This window comes from Gymnoscopelus braueri, assembly GCF_963280865.1.
Source record: "Gymnoscopelus braueri genome assembly, chromosome: 21".
Taxonomy (NCBI): domain Eukaryota; kingdom Metazoa; phylum Chordata; class Actinopteri; order Myctophiformes; family Myctophidae; genus Gymnoscopelus; species Gymnoscopelus braueri.
This window is the reverse complement of record NC_137623.1, coordinates 23,715,054-23,732,607: the sequence shown is the minus strand read 5'-3', so window position 1 is coordinate 23,732,607 and position 17,554 is coordinate 23,715,054. Positions and strand designations below refer to the sequence as shown.

The window sequence follows — 17,554 nt, the reverse complement described above, 5'->3', positions numbered from 1 at the left end:
CTTGAAGCTACTGTTCCAATCAAGACTGATTGATCCTGTCTTACCTCACTTCAAAAAGTATGGGCTTTTTGAAGTGACACACCTATTTATAGGATTTTATTTCGTCATGCGTCCCTCTAGCCAATCAAAGGCATTGGTGTCAACATATTGACACGTGTCACGTGGAGCTTGACCAATGTTAGCTTGGCTAGGGGCCATGCTAACACACGGCGGGACGAAGCGAAAACATACTCTTAATTTCATTCCTTCTCTCTGTTTCTTAGCTTTGGCCTTCTGCGCCTTTGCGTCTTCATCAGGTTTCAGATGCTCATTTGCTGCTTCTTTAGTTTGCATAATGGGAGTTAGTTACATTGTGTGATCTCTGCCTCCTATTTATATATTTATATTACATATTGTGATGTCACGTAAAACTGACCAATGTTAGGTGTTCTCAGAGGAACACACACACGCACGGACGGACGGGTGATTTGTACTGCAAGGTACTGTTGGTAGAATGTGCGTGGTTTTTGGTGTTCTGCAGGGGCGACTGAATATGTAGTGTTTGCATCTAAAGAATGTTCTTCTTGAAGCAATGTGTCATATGGGAGTGGTCGTAATTGACTGGTTTGTTCAAATACTTGTCTGTCTTCTTCATCTTCATTGTTGTCTTGAACAGTTTCAGCAGTTGATTGGTGTGTTTGATCTATGTCAGTTTTCTCTAGTGCTACATAATGTATTTGATCAAGGTGGCCAATTGTTACAGTATTAAGACTTCGGCCTTGTTGTTGTGGGATCAATTCAACTCTATAGTCCTCTTCTGTGTTACTGTTGTAGATGAGTATGCTTTCTTAGCTTTGGCCTTCTGCGCCTTTGCTTGACCAATGTTAGGTGTTCTCAGAGGGACACACACACGCACGGACGGACGGGTGATTTGGACTGGAAGGTACTGTTCCAATCAAGACTGATTGATCCTGTCTTACCTCACTTCAAAAAGTATGGGCTTTTTGAAGTGACACACCTATTTATAGGATTTTATTTCGTCATGCGTCCCTCTAGCCAATCAAAGGCATTGGTGTCAACATATTGACACGTGTCACGTGGAGCTTGACCAATGTTAGCTTGGCTAACAATGTTTGCTCACACACGGCGGGACGAAGCGAAAACATACTCTCCACCTACGGCGGAGACAATAACAAATAATTTAAAAAGTTTGGTGTAAACAATATTGTCAGTTATTCCATCATCATTACCCTCAATGAAAACTTTGACAGCGCTGGCTCTTTTTCCCCTTGAGAAGGCTGTGTAGAGTTGGCCATGAGTGAATACAGGCTGAGGTAAGTAGATGCCAACTCTGTCGTTCTCTTGGCCTTCACCTTTATTGATGGTAACGGAGAAAGTTAACCTGATAGGGAACTGGCGTCTGCAAAATGTGAAGGGAAGCTCATCACTTCTGTCATGGTGAGGGATCCTTGCGAGGAAGATTTGTTCACCCTTGTTTGTCCCTACTGCAATCTCACACTCAATGATTTTGTCCATGATCTGCACCACCACCATTCTGGTGCCGTTCCTGAGAGTGAGGTCGGGACCTGCTTGCAGGTTTCTAAGCAGCATGACTGGGGCTCCTAGTTTTAGCTTTAGATTATGGTCAGGGACTCCAGAGGGTGTCAGTGAATTTAGGAATTCCGTAGGCACAGAGTTCTTGTGGTTGTCTTCCTTAATTGAGTCAGCTGAAAAGTACACTCTGTCTTCTCCAGGGAACTCAGCCATGCGCCTGTTGTTGATTTCTTGGATATTGTTGTTCAGCGGAGTGTATACAGTGCCTTTGAGAAGACTGTGTTTGTTTATACATCCACTCTGCAGGTCAGGGAAGGTGTATGAAATTAGTGTATTCAAATCCTTAACCAAGTGGTGTGGTGGAATGTGGATCTGGACTTCAGTGTGTTCATGTGCGAGTTTGTCTTCCCCTAGTTAGATAGAGAAGTCCTTCTCAGCCATATCTGTCCTCATGTTGATGTTAAGCCTGTGGTCTTTCATGGCAGAATAGAGTGGTGACATCTGGATGCAAGCTCTAACTATTTGGGCCCTGCTTGCTCTCTTGATCTCTTGAGTGTCTGCCTAGGGTCTCCACCCAGCAGGATAGTTTTGCCACCCCAAGGCTGTTCTGACTGCATCAGGTCTCTCAGTGTTCTTTCCACACACTCAACATTAAAGCGGTTAACACTGAAGATCTCGTCCCAGATGATTAAGTTGCTCTCTTTGATTAGTTTAGCCAGAGAGGACTCGGCTTTGATAGCACAGACAGAGTCTTCAAATATGGGTATTGGGATCTTAAATCTTGAATGTGCTGTCCTACCACCCTCAAGGTTTTGAGCAGCCAAGCTTGTGCTGCCGACACACAGCACAATGCCATTCTTTGCTCTAATCGTAGCTGCAATTACCTTAAAAGTAAAAAAAGGTTTTTCCATATGCTGCAGGTGAATTCAGAATGAACTGTCTCGTAATGGGGTCTTCCTTTGGTGCATGGACTGCCCGATAGACAGCTTCACAGAGTTCCATCTGTTCCACATTCAGTTGAGGACTAAGCAATTGTACAATTTGTCCCTGCTCTGTTTTGTTGAATTGCTCAGATCTGAAAACTTGTGTTAGCTTTTCTTGCTGAGTTAGCGGTCTTGGCTGTGGCATGTCCTTGTAGTTGGCTAGACTACTTCCCATTTGTGACAGCTCATCATCAATGGCAAGTTGCACCTGATTGTGTATAAATTATTTGTCTACTGCATCTGTAGGGCATCTCTGTGCAGTGGCTTCTTTATGGACAAAGTCATCACTGAGTTTCTCCAAGAATGTTTCAAACAGATTTTTGGGCTCTGATGGCTGACAGTAGTGGATGATAATGGCAAAGATTTGAGGATGCATAGCCCGAGACCTCATGCATGGCAGTAATCCATTCTCCATCGTTTCCAAGCAAGCCCATGGCTAGAGCTGTCTCTTTGAAACTGTCAGGTGTTGCCCTCATAGACCTTAAGATCGCCATAGCTCTGTGGTCCCCTGATATGGGCCAGGAGCAGTTTCAAGTTGAATCTCTCTCCCTGGAGCACTGATACATTGGACATCCGTCCTATTGTTCTTCTTCCTTCCACATGTGGGTTTGAGCATTCCAAGTGTATTGTTCTGGAATCTCTGTGTAAAGATATTTCCTTGCATTAGGGTCAGTGTTGTTTAGCTGGAAGAAGGCCATCAATGTAGTGGGTTTGGCTGCTGTCAGAGCCTCCTGTACATGGCCTTCTTTGAAGATGATATTCTGTTGGCCCTCCGTGTGGATAGCAAGATTGATGACAGCAGGGAATCTGTTCTGGATCTTGTACTCCATTGTTCTCCAGTGTGCATCATGAGCATCAATTGTTGTAGCATTGATGAATTTGGAGATCTCATCCCTATCTTCAATGTTAACAGCGCCAACATCAACTCCCTTGCGGACATACTTGTAGAGATACTTGATGGTATGGAAGGAGCCGACAAATTCAACATTGATGTGGCACTTGTACTTGAGAAGGACCCAGGGGTTGTAAGGCACGAACCACCTGCTGTCAAATAGAAAGCGATTTCTTCTCAGCGGTGGGTCCGTCATTGGGCCGCCTGTACTGTGGGTAGCCATGGCCATCATGAGGCAGTCGAGTGTTGTCACAAAAGTCTTTAGGGAAGTTCTTGGAACAGCTATTATTGACCATGCAGGGGCTGTTAGGGTTGGCTGTCCCACAGGGTCCATGTAGCATGGATTGACGCACCAGCTTATGCAGCTCCGGCTCCTTCTGTGGGTCAGGCATGTCTGCTCAAATTATTTTATCAATGTCATCCACAGTCAAGATCTCTTGTAGGAGCAGTAGGATGTGGGTATGTTTGAGTCCTCTCATCTGTCCCTCAACGGTGTGTACTCTAGCCTTTATCTTCCCAAAGACACCGAGGTTGATGTCGTGGAGAAGCTCATCCAGACTCTTTTTGAAAACTTTGTTGACAATGTCTGGTCTGTCACTGGGCTGCTGTCTTGGAAATATGTTCACATCAGTACACCATCACTCTTTGAGTTTTCCTTAATCGTGATAAAGAGGTCAAACTTCCTGTATCTGGTTGCTATGGCATGAGCATCAAGATAATGTTTGTAGAGGTATCTGGGGCTACCAGTGTGTGAAGCTGGAAGAAAGATCTGTTTACCAATCCTGGTTGCCTCAGTATGTTCTGGCTGGTTTTGTTGAGTAGCCAGGACATCAATCACACCTGAATACTGGTAGGCCCTGTACTTGTCCTGCAATTCCCTACTTCTGTAGTAGTTAATTCGACCACTTTCTATCTTGCTGTACTGATCACAGAAGTATTCTTGTGTAAGTTTCCCTGATTTCAGTACAGTGTTGAAGGAGTTGGTTCTCTGGTGTATATGGAATCTGAAGAACTCTTGAAGATTAATAATTTGGTCAGTGGTTGAGTTTGCATTAACCTTCATGATGGATTATCAATGCTGAAGCCAGCATCTCCATGTGGCAATATCAAGGGATAGGCAGCTGGGTCATGCATAGGGTGGAGTCTGTGGTTAGGTGCATCAGCTGTTGTTTTGTACAGCACAATGTCCCTACGCTCCGTCTGATCTCCTGGTGCCACAATAACCACGTCAGGGACATCAGGGTTAAGGTGACATTGCTTTGCCCCCTGTGAGCTTTTGGCCTTGAACACCATTTTGAGTTCACGACTTGGGTTTGCATTGAAGATTTCAGCACAGGTTTGAAAGGACTTTACTAAAAGATTGACTGTCTTTAACTCATCTTGAATCAAGGTCAATGTGTCCTCCATAATAAGTCTGTCTCATTTTGCTTGATGAAGGCGTTTTTTTATGTTGTCCATGAATTTCCTGGATTGGTGAGAGTCCCTGTTAAACAGAGATTGTAGTTTAGGAGGGGGGTCCATGAATGGCTGGAGTTTGATTCTTCCATACTGGCAACAGGCACCGAAGGACTTGTTACCAACAGGACCTTTTGATCTTTCCCAAGGGAACATGACAGAATAGCATGAATTGCAGACACTATCCATAGTCGGTGTGTGAAAGTCAACTATGTGTGTGAGTTGGTGTGGAAGTGTCCAGACTCTTCTTAAGTTTTTGTCCTTTTTTTCTTTTGTGGTCCTTTTACAGCGTGTTGCGTATAAATGTTCTTTTGCGCGAAGCAAGCGTTTGCGCTCGGCGTCTCGGGTCCGAAAACATACGGATGTTTTTTTTTTTGTCATGGCTTTGTAGATGGTGGTGGAAGTTGTAGTGTGGTACTTTTATTAGGTGATTTGCCGCTAAGCATCGGAAACATTGGTAACAATGTGCGTTGCACCAGTGATCCAACTGATATGGCCATATATGGAGATGCACAGTAGGGTGGGATCTTAGCGGCTAAAATAAAGCTGCTGCAGCCAAAAAGAAGGAAAGCTGCTGTGGCTAAAATGTAGTTTTATATTAATTGTACAATATGTAAGTACATTGAAGGCGGGGAAAGAAGCCTAAATATTAGCCAGAGCTCTGATCAACAGTCTGTGGCAAGTTTGGAGGCAAGTGAAGCGATCGTACGTACTTTTACCCCGGACAAACTTTTGGAGGTCATTTCAATTATATTAGTAGGATAGGATATTGACTATATTTGTAAAGAAAAACACTTTTTCTCGTGTCTCAATAAATAACTTTTATTTGAATAAGAATTATAAATAACAAATGAGAATCTAGAATAATATAATGTCTAACCTATTAACACATTATGTGCCAGAGTTTTTTTTTAAACAGGGTACATCTAGTGCCAGCGCTTCATACCGTGTACGCTGAGTTGTTTACGGCTGTAGTCGCCATTACAAGGATGCTGATGTAAACAAAGGCTGCTGCACGACGGTGGAGGGTCCCGACTATCGCCTGGAACAATAATAATTCTTACGCGATCCGCCATTGCAGAGTCATCGCAAAAGAGTAATCGAAAACGTCTTGTTTCCACCACGTTAAAAAGAAATGGAGATATGAAGCTTTTTCTCAAGAAGTTATAATGGGAGTGGACGAGAGAAGTTTTTTTGGCATGGATCCACATCCATCCTCTCCTTCTTAGAGACTCCGTGGATGATCCCAAAGTTGCGTTACAGCGCCCCATGTGGAGAAAAAAAAATGGCTTAAACGGTCCGGACCATTTATGGCACTCCACGCATGGCTTTTCAAAAACGGCACACAATGTGTTAATAATATAAACTTTGGGTTTTATCAACTGTCATTGACATTTTCAGATTCTTCTTTAAGAAGATTAGTTAACATTCTTTGAAAAGATACTTTTCCCATTACAAGTGGCTATGACTGACTTCCAAAGTTTGCGGGCCTTGGGTAGACAACCCGGCCTGGCGGAGATTAGCAGAGATCTGTAATCAATCAATCAATCAATCAGGCAATCAATTTTACATGGCTCAGCCATTCAGTAACTGTTGCCTTCATTTCTTATACATCGCAGGCAAGCTTTTTTTTTAAAGCACTTTTTCTCAAATGCGATCTGCTGCCATGGAACTTTGTAACATGGTTCTAGAACACTCCAGCGTTCTCCACCACTGAAAAGGCTTGCATGTGCTCGTTATTTCTAGAGTGCGACCCGCAGGAGTTATGTGGGAGTTTGGGTTGTTGGCTGTCATCTTTTTTATCGGACAGATGGGTAAATGGAAGGTAATGCAGACTGGTCTTTACAATCCAACACTAGAAAGAGCATTCCTGCTAGGAATGTACAGCAAAACAACAACAGCACGTGACTTCCCTTGGACGTGCACATGTGCGGGAGTGACATAATGAAATAGCGTGAGAATCACAATATGGCTTTTGATTTTGGTACACTGTATCAAATATCAATTTCGGTAAATTTTCGGTACGTATCGAGTGTCGTGCCGGCCTTAGTTGACACCCAGCCAGAGCTACGTAAAGAGCAATGTCAAAATTTCCTGCTATTAACGATTAAAGATTTGTAAAGTAACCTGTGTGTTGGAGCTGAATTTCACCTTATGACCCACACAAAGTACAGATACTTGTAGCACGGAGACGATAAGGAAAAACCAGACTCAGACAGGCAGCGAAGGGTGTAAGGAAACATGTTTTGTATTCAGATCAGAGAGACAATAGAAGGTTTACAGTATATCACAGGTCCGCAACATCGGCCGTCCATCTCTCCGTAGTGTAACAGAGCAAGCACGAGCTTTTAACATTGTCCAGTAACATAAACATATGACATCATAGGATGTGACATCAATCGTCCAGCGGTCGGAGGTGTAATCCTGCCATTGGTGGAGAGCGATGAGGTTCCGTCGTCGTCTGATGATGGTAGATGATGGTAGATGATGATTGTGTGACAGTTTATCTCTGGACAACAGCGTCCCCATGTCTGGGTCAAACACGTTTGACATCTCTGACCTGTCACTGGTCAGTGGAGATTTGGTGACACTAAAGGGAGACAGCTGTAGAGAAAAGAACACCCAGATACTGTGTTCCCAAAACAAGATTGCCGCAGAGAAAGCCTGTAGCTTGGATTTGACCTTGGCGGGCAGACAGAGGGACTTGAGAGTACAGAGTACTTTTAACATGACAGTATTACAGGCCCAATATGAGACCATAATTAATAGGACAGGTTAAGGACCCTAGACACATTATGATAATTCAGATAAGAGTAATCAGATAAGAGTAATCAAATAACTCAATCAAGCCTACATCTTATCATGATTTGGATAGGGTCAAAGGTCAAGTTGATTGTACCTTGTGACATTATTCAAAATCAAATCAGACAGGCAAAGATTTAAAGGACTTAAGGCCAAAAATAAATGGTGTTAGATAACATACACATTTATACTTCTTCAAAAGGACTGTATAATTTATTAATTTATTCAAATAGGAAGCAAAACAGGGTTTATAGTTCATGAGTAAATAATCAGCGTTAGTAGGATGAAATCTTACATAGACTATAGAATAATTAAAATGGTAAGTGGGTTCTATATGCTGTTAAATGAGAAAAATGACATCACCTCATAAGTTCCCAGAATAAGGTATTATAATTATGAACAGATCTGTCAAACCTTTCTTTATTTTATTTTATTTTGAAGGCCATCCCTTGGCAGGATCTGAATTTTTTAACTTTTAACTTTTCCTGAAAATCCCACAATGTATGTACCACCAGGAACTTTAGCCAGCATAGTCTTGTTTCCAAGAAGCTGTTGTTTCAGGTCCCGCCCCCAAGTGTGTATAGGCTCATTCGAATTTTAGCCCTACTTCTCCTTGAAGCAATACTGTGGGTAGATATGTTAACCCTAAGCAAAATAATTTATGGCGGGAAAAACTCACGTGATGCCCCTTTACTCACACAGACGTATAGGACCTACTTTTCCTCTTTGGCATGTGGGCATCAAACATCTGTCTATCCAAGACACAAGTTGAAATCTGTAAGACAGAATGGAAATCAAATTTACTGTTTGGCAGAGTTTAAAACAGTTTGTAATCAAATATAAAATTAAAGTTTAGCCCTGTATGTACAATTGTATGTACAATTAGCAGGTATTGTGACTGTTGTCCAGGAATTGGGTTTGGGTAATGGGGTGGCTTACATTCTCGTTCTAAAATGAAACACAAACACAAACACAAAATACAGTAATTAAACATTTAAATCAAATATTTAAATCAAATATTCATCAAACTCCCCTCTATTTGACACCCATATATCTATAATATAATGTGTGTCAGATGATCTGTTGATGAGAAAGGGGATGAAAAAAAAAAAAAAAAAAAATTAAATTAATTTTTCCTTTAAAAAAAAAAAAAAATTAAAAAAAATTAAAATTAAAAAGTTATAATTAAAACTTTTAAAATTAAAATATAACAATGAAAAATAAGGAATAAACATCTTTGTTCTGAAGAGTATATTGAAATGAGATAAGTACAGAAAAATAGCAAATCTGCAAGCTTACAAAAAAATCTTAAGTTAAAATGATAAAATATTTTCAAAACTTTTAAAATAAATTAAAATGACTTGATAATAAACTTAATATTATAGTTAATGTTCACCAATATTGATATGGAACAAATTGAATCTTATTGTGGGTTAATTTAACGGATCTATGTTTTAAATGGAATTCAATAGAGACTCTACAGGATGACGTTGCCATGGAAACGTGTCTAACATACCACTAACACTTCCTGCTGAAGGAATTATGGGAAATGGAGTCTCAGACCAGAAGAAATTATGGGAAATGGAGTTTTAAGAGACCAGAGTGACTTTGTTCTAACTGACTGGAGAATTACTGAAATTTTGACTAAAATGGTTAGAACTAGCGAGACAGACACACGCATTCATTCACGCATGCCTGCATATCACTCATACATAGATAGCCAAAGGGAGAAAAAAGATAACCAGATAGACTTTCACTCCTTAGCTCTCTCGCTCGCTCGGACACTCACACACCGTAGACAGCTGGCGGACCCATAGAGAGAGAGAGAGAGAGAGAGAGAGAGAGAGAGAGAGAGAAATCGTTCATTACTACACACAGACATACAAACATACCGAACATAGATATCTTCCAGCAACAAACTAATTTTGGAATGAAAAAGATTTTAACCTGATTGGTTTACTTATTATTTTAAATTATATTCAAAAATATATTTTAAATAAATTAAAATGTATTAATTTTTTAAGGCAAAAATAATTATACTGATGGTTCAATGAATTTAGAACAGTGTTAAAATATATATATTTTAAACTTTTAAAACAAGCCTTCATAGTATAGTGTGTGAATGTATTCTTCTGTGGGCATAGCCTTGTTATGATACCAGCTCTGAACAAGAGAATGTAAACAGATAAGACATGGGAGAAGTGAGAGGCTGTATGGAAGAGGGGTTTAAAACCTATTGTTAAAGCTTAATATATTAAATGGATGGATGATTTAACTCCAGTGGTCAAAATAAAACAAACATATAAGACAAAACAAAAAAATGTACTGACACAATGTACTGAAGTTTCAAGGGTGACAAACGGGCAATTGTCGTCTGGGTCGAACATGTTAGTAATGTTCGGTATGCAGCTGGCTGGTAATGTTTCGTACTAAGAGGGATGGTAAGGGTGGTACTGACATTGAAAACACAGATCTGCATACATGGTGTTACCTGTAGCGAGCAGGTAAATGTAGCCAGGATCTTGGAGAGCAACACTGGAACACTCTCTTATGGGTTGATATGAGACCCGATGTGTAACATTAACCCACATATAGCAAATAGGCAGTGTAAAAGGGTGGCTATATCACAGGGGTTAATCTTAGGTCAAATATCAGTATAGAATCAGAAAATCAGTACATTATGACAATTGTAAGGATATATTCATGCAGGCACACAGACAAACCCCCTACATCTGATAGTCAAACATCAGTGTACGGGGTGTCTCCGGTGGTCTCATAAACATATACAGAGACAAAGACAAACTATATAATGACCCAGGTAGATAAGAGAATTTATGAGACATTCAGGAATGTTCTCCCAGGGATAAAAGGTGATAAAACATTTTTACTTCACTCACTCCCTAGCGGAGTTGTGTTAAACAGTAATTTACAAACAGGCTGATAATTATGAGACAAATGGTTCGGTAAAGACAATAAAGAAAAAGGTATACTCATCAGATCAAGGCAGGGATAAGTTACATGGAGGTCCCGATCACTGGACCATGGTACAATAAAAATAGAAATATATACTCATCAAATCTGATGTTGGTTCAGGGATCCCGACCCCGATGGCTGGACCATGTGGAATTTGAGACATGTCGAGGGTCCAGTCCAAAGGTCCAGCGATCGCGTCCAGGTCCCAAACAAAATAAATTGTGATACTGTTCAAAGTTAACCTTCATCTGAATAGAAGTGATAAGTCGTTACACCCAAGGCCGGTTCGTTTGATACGTATTAAAATATGGTCTGCCGGGGAAAGAGAGTCTGATAATAGCTCAGTTCCCCCCCGTACACCATATTTCAAACATATCCTGGCTCGATGGACCAATTGTTGGAGCTGAATTTCACCTTATGACCCACACAAAGTACAGATACTTGTAGCACGGAGACGATAAGGAAAGACCAGACTCAGACAGGCAGCGAAGGGTGTAAGGAAACATGTTTTGTATTCAGATCAGAGAGACAATAGAAGGTTTACAGTATATCACAGGTCCGCAACATCGGCCGTCCATCTCTCCGTAGTGTAACAGAGCAAGCACGAGCTTTTAACATTGTCCAGTAACATAAACATATGACATCATAGGATGTGACATCAATCGTCCAGCCGTCGGAGGTGTAATCCTGCCATTGGTGGAGAGCGATGAGGTTCCGTCGTCGTCTGATGATGGTAGATGATGGTAGATGATGATTGTGTGACAGTTTATCTCTGGACAACAGCGTCCCCATGTCTGGGTCAAACACGTTTGACATCTCTGACCTGTCACTGGTCAGTGGAGATTTGGTGACACTAAAGGGAGACAGCTGTAGAGAAAAGAACACCCAGATACTGTGTTCCCAAAACAAGATTGCCGCAGAGAAAGCCTGTAGCTTGGATTTGACCTTGGCGGGCAGACAGAGGGACTTGAGAGTACAGAGTACTTTTAACATGACAGTATTACAGGCCCAATATGAGACCATAATTAATAGGACAGGTTAAGGACCCTAGACACATTATGATAATTCAGATAAGAGTAATCAGATAAGAGTAATCAAATAACTCTATCACTGTGTACTTAGCCTGAATTATTGGATAATTATAAAGCCTGAATTATCTGCCCATATACCTTGTTTTGAGAGTAAAAGTACAGTTTGACTGTTATAGTAGCCTGTGTACATAGCCAGGCATATGTGCCCAAATAACAGACATTATGATTGAACCATCTGGTCAAACTGTGTTGGTGTCATTGTAGGTGAAAGTACAACATGATGAATACATCAAAACCTCCTCCTCGTCCTGGAATCTCATCCCAAACCAAGTCTACAGTCTGCAATGTACTTCATCTGAAGTACAACCCAAGGTATCACACATTAAAACTACTAACTCTGTATAGTAAAGCAGTGTGAGTCCGAAAATGTGATAATGCTATTTCCACTACTACTGCAGGTCTACTACTCGTATTAGTAATTCAACTACCAGTTTGAGTATTATTACTACTGCTACAACTACAACCACAACTTGCACTATGTGCATGACTATACAATACAATAGTACAATAGTATAGTTATCTCTGTTTTCAGGCTGTGATTTACCATCTGAACTATGGCCCAAATTACCATCCAACATTTGAGGTGGAGTTGGCTCTCGATGCAGAATGTGTCACATTGACATTACTGGGACCTGAGTACAACCTGGTCTGGCAGCAAGACATTTACCTGCAAGGTAATACAGAGTTATTCTGATTCATTATGGGATGTAGTTGAATATCGTTTTCACATTCAAACTTTATCTCCCCCACCATACCTATCTTGCATATTTTGATAGACACCAAACGGGTGATTTCAGAAACCTATATTGTAGTACATTCATGAGTGAAGTTGTAACATTGTCAGATTTTAATTTGGTTCGGTTTGCATTCATATTGCACCGTGTCAAGCCCACAAAACATTGTTTAAAAAAAAAACAGCTCATTTATTGGACAGAATTTTCAATGGAAATGTATCAACATTGGTCTTCCAAGGAGACCAATGTTGTGAAGCTGGATCTGGGTTCAGTGACATATCTTGAGGACTAAAGGTCCTTACACACCGGGGGCGAATTCTTCATGCGAATAATACGTTTTTTTCGCCTGTTTTTTAAAACCTTATAAAGTCAATGCAAGCTTCCACATCAAAGAAGAAATTTCGCGGAGCGAAAATGCAATGCATTGTGAGCTTGTAGATCTGCTATTTTCAAAAACATTTGACAAATTGTGAAAAACTAATTTGATAAACTAAATAAATATTATAAGGTGGTCCCTGGCACTAACCTCGTGGTTGGACTGGACATGGATACAGTCAGTGGAAAAAAAGTACTCACATTTTTAATAAAGTAAAAGTATCAATACTGCAATGTAGAAATACTCTGTTACAAGTATAAAGTCCGGAATTCAAAATCTACTTTAGTAAAAGTAGCCTACAAAAAATAAAGTACCAAAAGTAGAAAGTAGGCTACTCATTGTGCAGAATGTCCCATTTCACAAGTTTTCTGTATGACATATACAAATCTTTTGAAAATAGCAGATCTACAAGATCTGTGAGCTTGTAGCTATTTTCGAATGGTCGAAATGTATGATATATGATACAGACTTGGGCTGGATATAGACCAATCGACAGTGTAAAGTAACTAAGTACATTTACTCAAGGGCCGCCTGCCGCTCCAAGCCGCTCCGGGAACCACACGTCGCACGGACTGACACAAAGAGATCCATAAGTGTGTAGCTCCCCGATCAAGACTTCATTAAAATTTCTCCGTAATCCACACAAGTTTGCTAGACTTTTGACCAATCAAAATGTATCTATGTATTCATTTTATTGCATCCCATCCAACTCCTGTTGAAGATGAGCGCATTGGTGCTCACAGTGGGGTCCGGGGACCCCCCTGGTTGGTGATGCGCGGTCAGGTTTTTTTTCTTCATTTCATGGAGAGATAGAGAGAGAATAACACAGAGAGAGACAGGGAGCGCGGGTCTCTCTCTCTCTCTCTCTCTCTCTCTCTCTCTCTCTCTCTCTCTCTCTCTCTCTCTCTCTCTCTCTCTCTCTCTCTCTCACACACACACATGGTTTTCAAATAATTACAATGTAGTAATAAAAAGTGCAATAGTTGCCTCTGAGATGTTATAGAGTATAAGAACTTATCCCGGAAGGCTGTTGCAGCTTTGACCAAAGCAAAGACCAAAGGTGTTATAGAAACTAAATATCATGTGAATGCAGCACCGCCATTCACAACTTTCTCAGTTTGGCCAATCAGGTTATCACACTTAAGACTTTGAAATCTTAACTGCCAGCCAGATGAAAATCAGTTGACTGACTGATTCAACATACTTGAATTAAGGTAAGCTTCTAGCCTACATTATGTATTTCTAAATTGTTAGTAGGATACATTACATTGTATTGAATTAGTATGACAAGAGCATAATATTATATGACATGGATGAATTTAGCAGGAAACCTGAAACACTTTAAGTAGTAATTGTGAAGTTTGTTTGTTTTTGCAAACTAACTGATGGTAGAATTTGCATTCATCAATTACATGTCTGCAGAGTTATCAGATTATTTGTTTTTTGAAAGAAAAATGTCTCTGTATGTATGTATTAAGTTTACAGTTTCCCCTTTGTTATCTTTAAGTGAATGAATACATTTCCTTTGTGTTTTACATATTTTTACTTCAGAACTAAGGACAAAACATGAATCTTTCCATTTGACCTGTTGAGATACAGCTTTGGTCGAGAAGGCCGTTATGCTTAATCTATAGTCATTTTGTTTGCAGGAGGCTGTAAGACGTCTACACAGCTCAGAAAACAGCTCAAATTTAATTTAGAACGGTAATTATATCACCATTGTTTATATCAGGGGTCTTCAACAGGGGGTCCAGGACCCCTAGGGGGTCCTCAGAGTTACTACAGGGGGTCCGCCATATCTTTGTGTGATATGATTTTTATGTTTTACCTTAACCACTTGAACCCTAGCATCCCTTTTCCTGAGGAGAACTTTTGCCAAAAATAGCAGATTTCACAATTATCTAATTGTATCTCTGCAATTTGGACAAGTCCAATGGATTCCCAGGCCCCCAAAACATGGGGTTAGTGACACAAAAAGTAATTGTCTAGGATAAATAATGAAGGAATTAAGCTATTTTACGTTTTTTGGCCATCTTGGACGCCATCTTGAAAATAACACCTTAAAAGTGGTCAAACTTTGGTAGACTTTTAGTATGTTATTCAGGACACCACATTCTACAAAAAAAAACAGTTGAGAATTTTTTTTGGGGTAAGGTGCTTTTTTTTCATAATGCACCCGCCTATTTCATGAACGGACCTGTTAGACAAAGTATATTAAATGTAACGGTGCTGTTTTACATTTTCTGCCTAATAAAATATTCAATCAATATTCAATCAATCAATATCACACACACACACACACACACACACACACACACACACACACACACACACACACACACACACACACAGCAATGGGTGGCCTACATAGAAAAGCATAGATATTGAATTGCGTTGTTTTCTGTAGATGTGTGGCTGTGTGGCTTCTCTGGAATCAACTAACATGCTGCTTTTCTTCAACAGTATCAATTCTCCAGACTCCACGTAATCTTGCAGTGATGACCCATATGTTGGATCAGGTCGGCATTGCTTTCCCCGACGTAGATAGTGTCGTTATAACGGGTAAGACATTTTTTTTAATTTTTTTTATTGAATAACAGTTTGCAAGAATGGCACAGTGGCACATATTTATACAAAATAATGCTAAAAGGATAACCCAGATAATCCCGCAGGGCTTGTTTCCATTAATGTCCTGTGTATTCAATTCATTGAGACATTTAAAGACAAAATAATATACCGGTGATAAGCTTAGACTTTTTACAGGGGCCAGTTAAAAACACCTGTAGGTAGGTGCTCTTTTTTTGAGCGGTTTTGAATAGATATGATATGGATATGGATAGACAACTAAATAAATCCGAATTGTGTTTTCCTTGTATTTTAGCTGCTTGCAGGACTTACTTTGAGTCTCTGAAAAGAAGCCATCGCCTGGACCAGCCAGAGAATGCTGACCAGAAGAAGAAGATGAATGCCTCAATGATGATCCGACAGTAGATTGAGGGTAAGTTATATGGAACTGTTTGTAAGATGTTTTTTGTTTTACATTTTGTGTTCCTGTAATAATGGTAATTTAATACATAATTAATTGCTATTCTATATTTTACAGTTGATGACCACCAGGACTGCATGTCTGGAGACTGATGGAGAAAGGGCCGTGTGGGAGCATGCAGCCCCTGAACTAATGTCAGATGAAGAGGACGGCATCGTAGATGGACAGGTGGTGTGTATCGTTTCACCTCCACCCGAGAAAGATGGGGAGCTTTCTGCTTTATGCCAGGCGCTTCAGGAGAGGAAAGAAAACCGGAGAGACCTGCGTTCCCTTCATCACCACCGTGTGCAGCGAGACACACTGGGACAGAACAGCTCATTTCTAGCTCTCTTACACTGTTAACTGTTAAGTTGTCCAGTTTGGTGGAGGGACTTCAAAGAGAAGCAGAGAGGCAGACACTGCATGAGAGACAGAACTGCACATTTTTGTCATTATTGTCCCCTTTGTGGGAGTTTTGTTCTTAGTAAAAAATGTTGTTCCATGGACCTCCAGAAGCAAATATTGGAGTTAGAAATGTTCACTTAAAAATAATATATATAGCCTATTCAAAGATTTGCACAACATTGTCAGATCTACAAGCTCGTAGCGTGGCACGAAGTGACGTGCTATATGAGCTTGTAGATCTGCTATTTTTTAATAGCCATAGTATAAAATATTTCTTTTTAGCTCAATCTAAAATGACACAGATGCTTTCCCGGTTTTAATGGGTTAAAATGTTCATATATACTGTATACTGTTTTTTTTTTTGTATCAATAAACACAATTTAACTGACTGACATTGTTGCCTATTTGTTTTTGAATTGTGTGTGTGTGTGTGTGTGTGTGTGTGTGTGTGTGTGTGTGTGTGTGTGTGTGTGTGTGTGTGTGTGTGTGTATGTATGTGTATATATATATATATATATATATATATATATATATATATATATATATATATATATATATATATATATATATGAATGAATGAATTACATTTTCGTGTCATGCCACCATTTTGGCCCATCCCATTTGGGATTATATGACACATTACACAGAAAGAAAACAAGACATTAACAGTCCTTCCTGTTCATATTACGTCCTTCCTTATAACATACCAAATAAATAAAACATGCGTACAGTAATTATTTGAACAAAATAAGAACAAAAACAAGACAATGCCATTTTACATGTAAACGGCCCACCTCCTCATTGACCAGGCCTTGTCAAGAAATGAAGCAAATGAAAAAATGTCTTGTTGAAATAGACGTTTCAGTTTCTCTGAGTCATCCAACCACACAAATTCATACTTAGGATCTACCTTATTAAAAAGTCTCTGCCTGATAGAGTTGTAGAATGGACAATACAAAACAAAATGCATTTCATTTTCAATTTCATTAAGATCACACAAACCACATAATCTATCCTCCTCAACCGTGCCTACATATCTACCCGTCTCAATATGAAGACCAAGTATGCCAGCCCTGATTTGAGCACATAGGCTTTGTTTCTTTTTTGACAAATGATACAATACATAATTTTCTGGACAATAGACATGCTATATAAAATAATAAAATCTCTGTCACACGTATCATATGGCAAGATGCAATATTAGACTAATTATGCCTTATCAGGGCTCAACATTTTTATTATGCCTTATCAGCGTTCAACATTTTGAATATACTTTCAATTATAA

At 39.8% G+C, this 17,554-nt stretch overlaps 3 protein-coding genes and 1 long non-coding RNA gene across 4 annotated transcripts in view; 3 read left to right on the top strand and 1 right to left on the bottom strand.

Annotated features, from left to right (window-relative positions):
• Positions 1 to 3,077, top strand: part of LOC308077547 (NACHT, LRR and PYD domains-containing protein 3-like) — a gene marked incomplete at its 3' end in the record, with an annotated part of 55,577 nt that extends 52,500 nt beyond the window's left edge. The window contains exon 16 of the mRNA XM_080418296.1: positions 2,980 to 3,077. Within this exon, the coding sequence (XP_080274422.1) occupies positions 2,980 to 3,077 (98 nt within the window). The remainder of the gene's footprint in view (positions 1 to 2,979) is intronic.
• Positions 1 to 17,554, bottom strand: part of gyg1b (glycogenin 1b) — a 439,315-nt gene that overhangs the window by 164,362 nt on the left and 257,399 nt on the right. The gene's annotated exons all lie outside the window — the stretch shown is intronic.
• LOC308077546 (NACHT, LRR and PYD domains-containing protein 1-like) overlaps positions 1 to 17,554 on the top strand; it is a gene marked incomplete at its 5' end in the record, with an annotated part of 80,820 nt that overhangs the window by 33,074 nt on the left and 30,192 nt on the right. The window contains 2 exons of the mRNA XM_080418295.1: positions 11,934 to 12,041; positions 12,262 to 12,403. Of these exons, the coding sequence (XP_080274421.1) occupies positions 11,934 to 12,041; positions 12,262 to 12,403 (250 nt within the window). The remainder of the gene's footprint in view (positions 1 to 11,933; positions 12,042 to 12,261; positions 12,404 to 17,554) is intronic.
• On the top strand, positions 15,307 to 16,178 carry LOC308076752. The gene is made up of 3 exons (XR_013932325.1): positions 15,307 to 15,401; positions 15,721 to 15,837; positions 15,943 to 16,178. It is a non-coding gene; the product is annotated as an uncharacterized lncRNA (long non-coding RNA).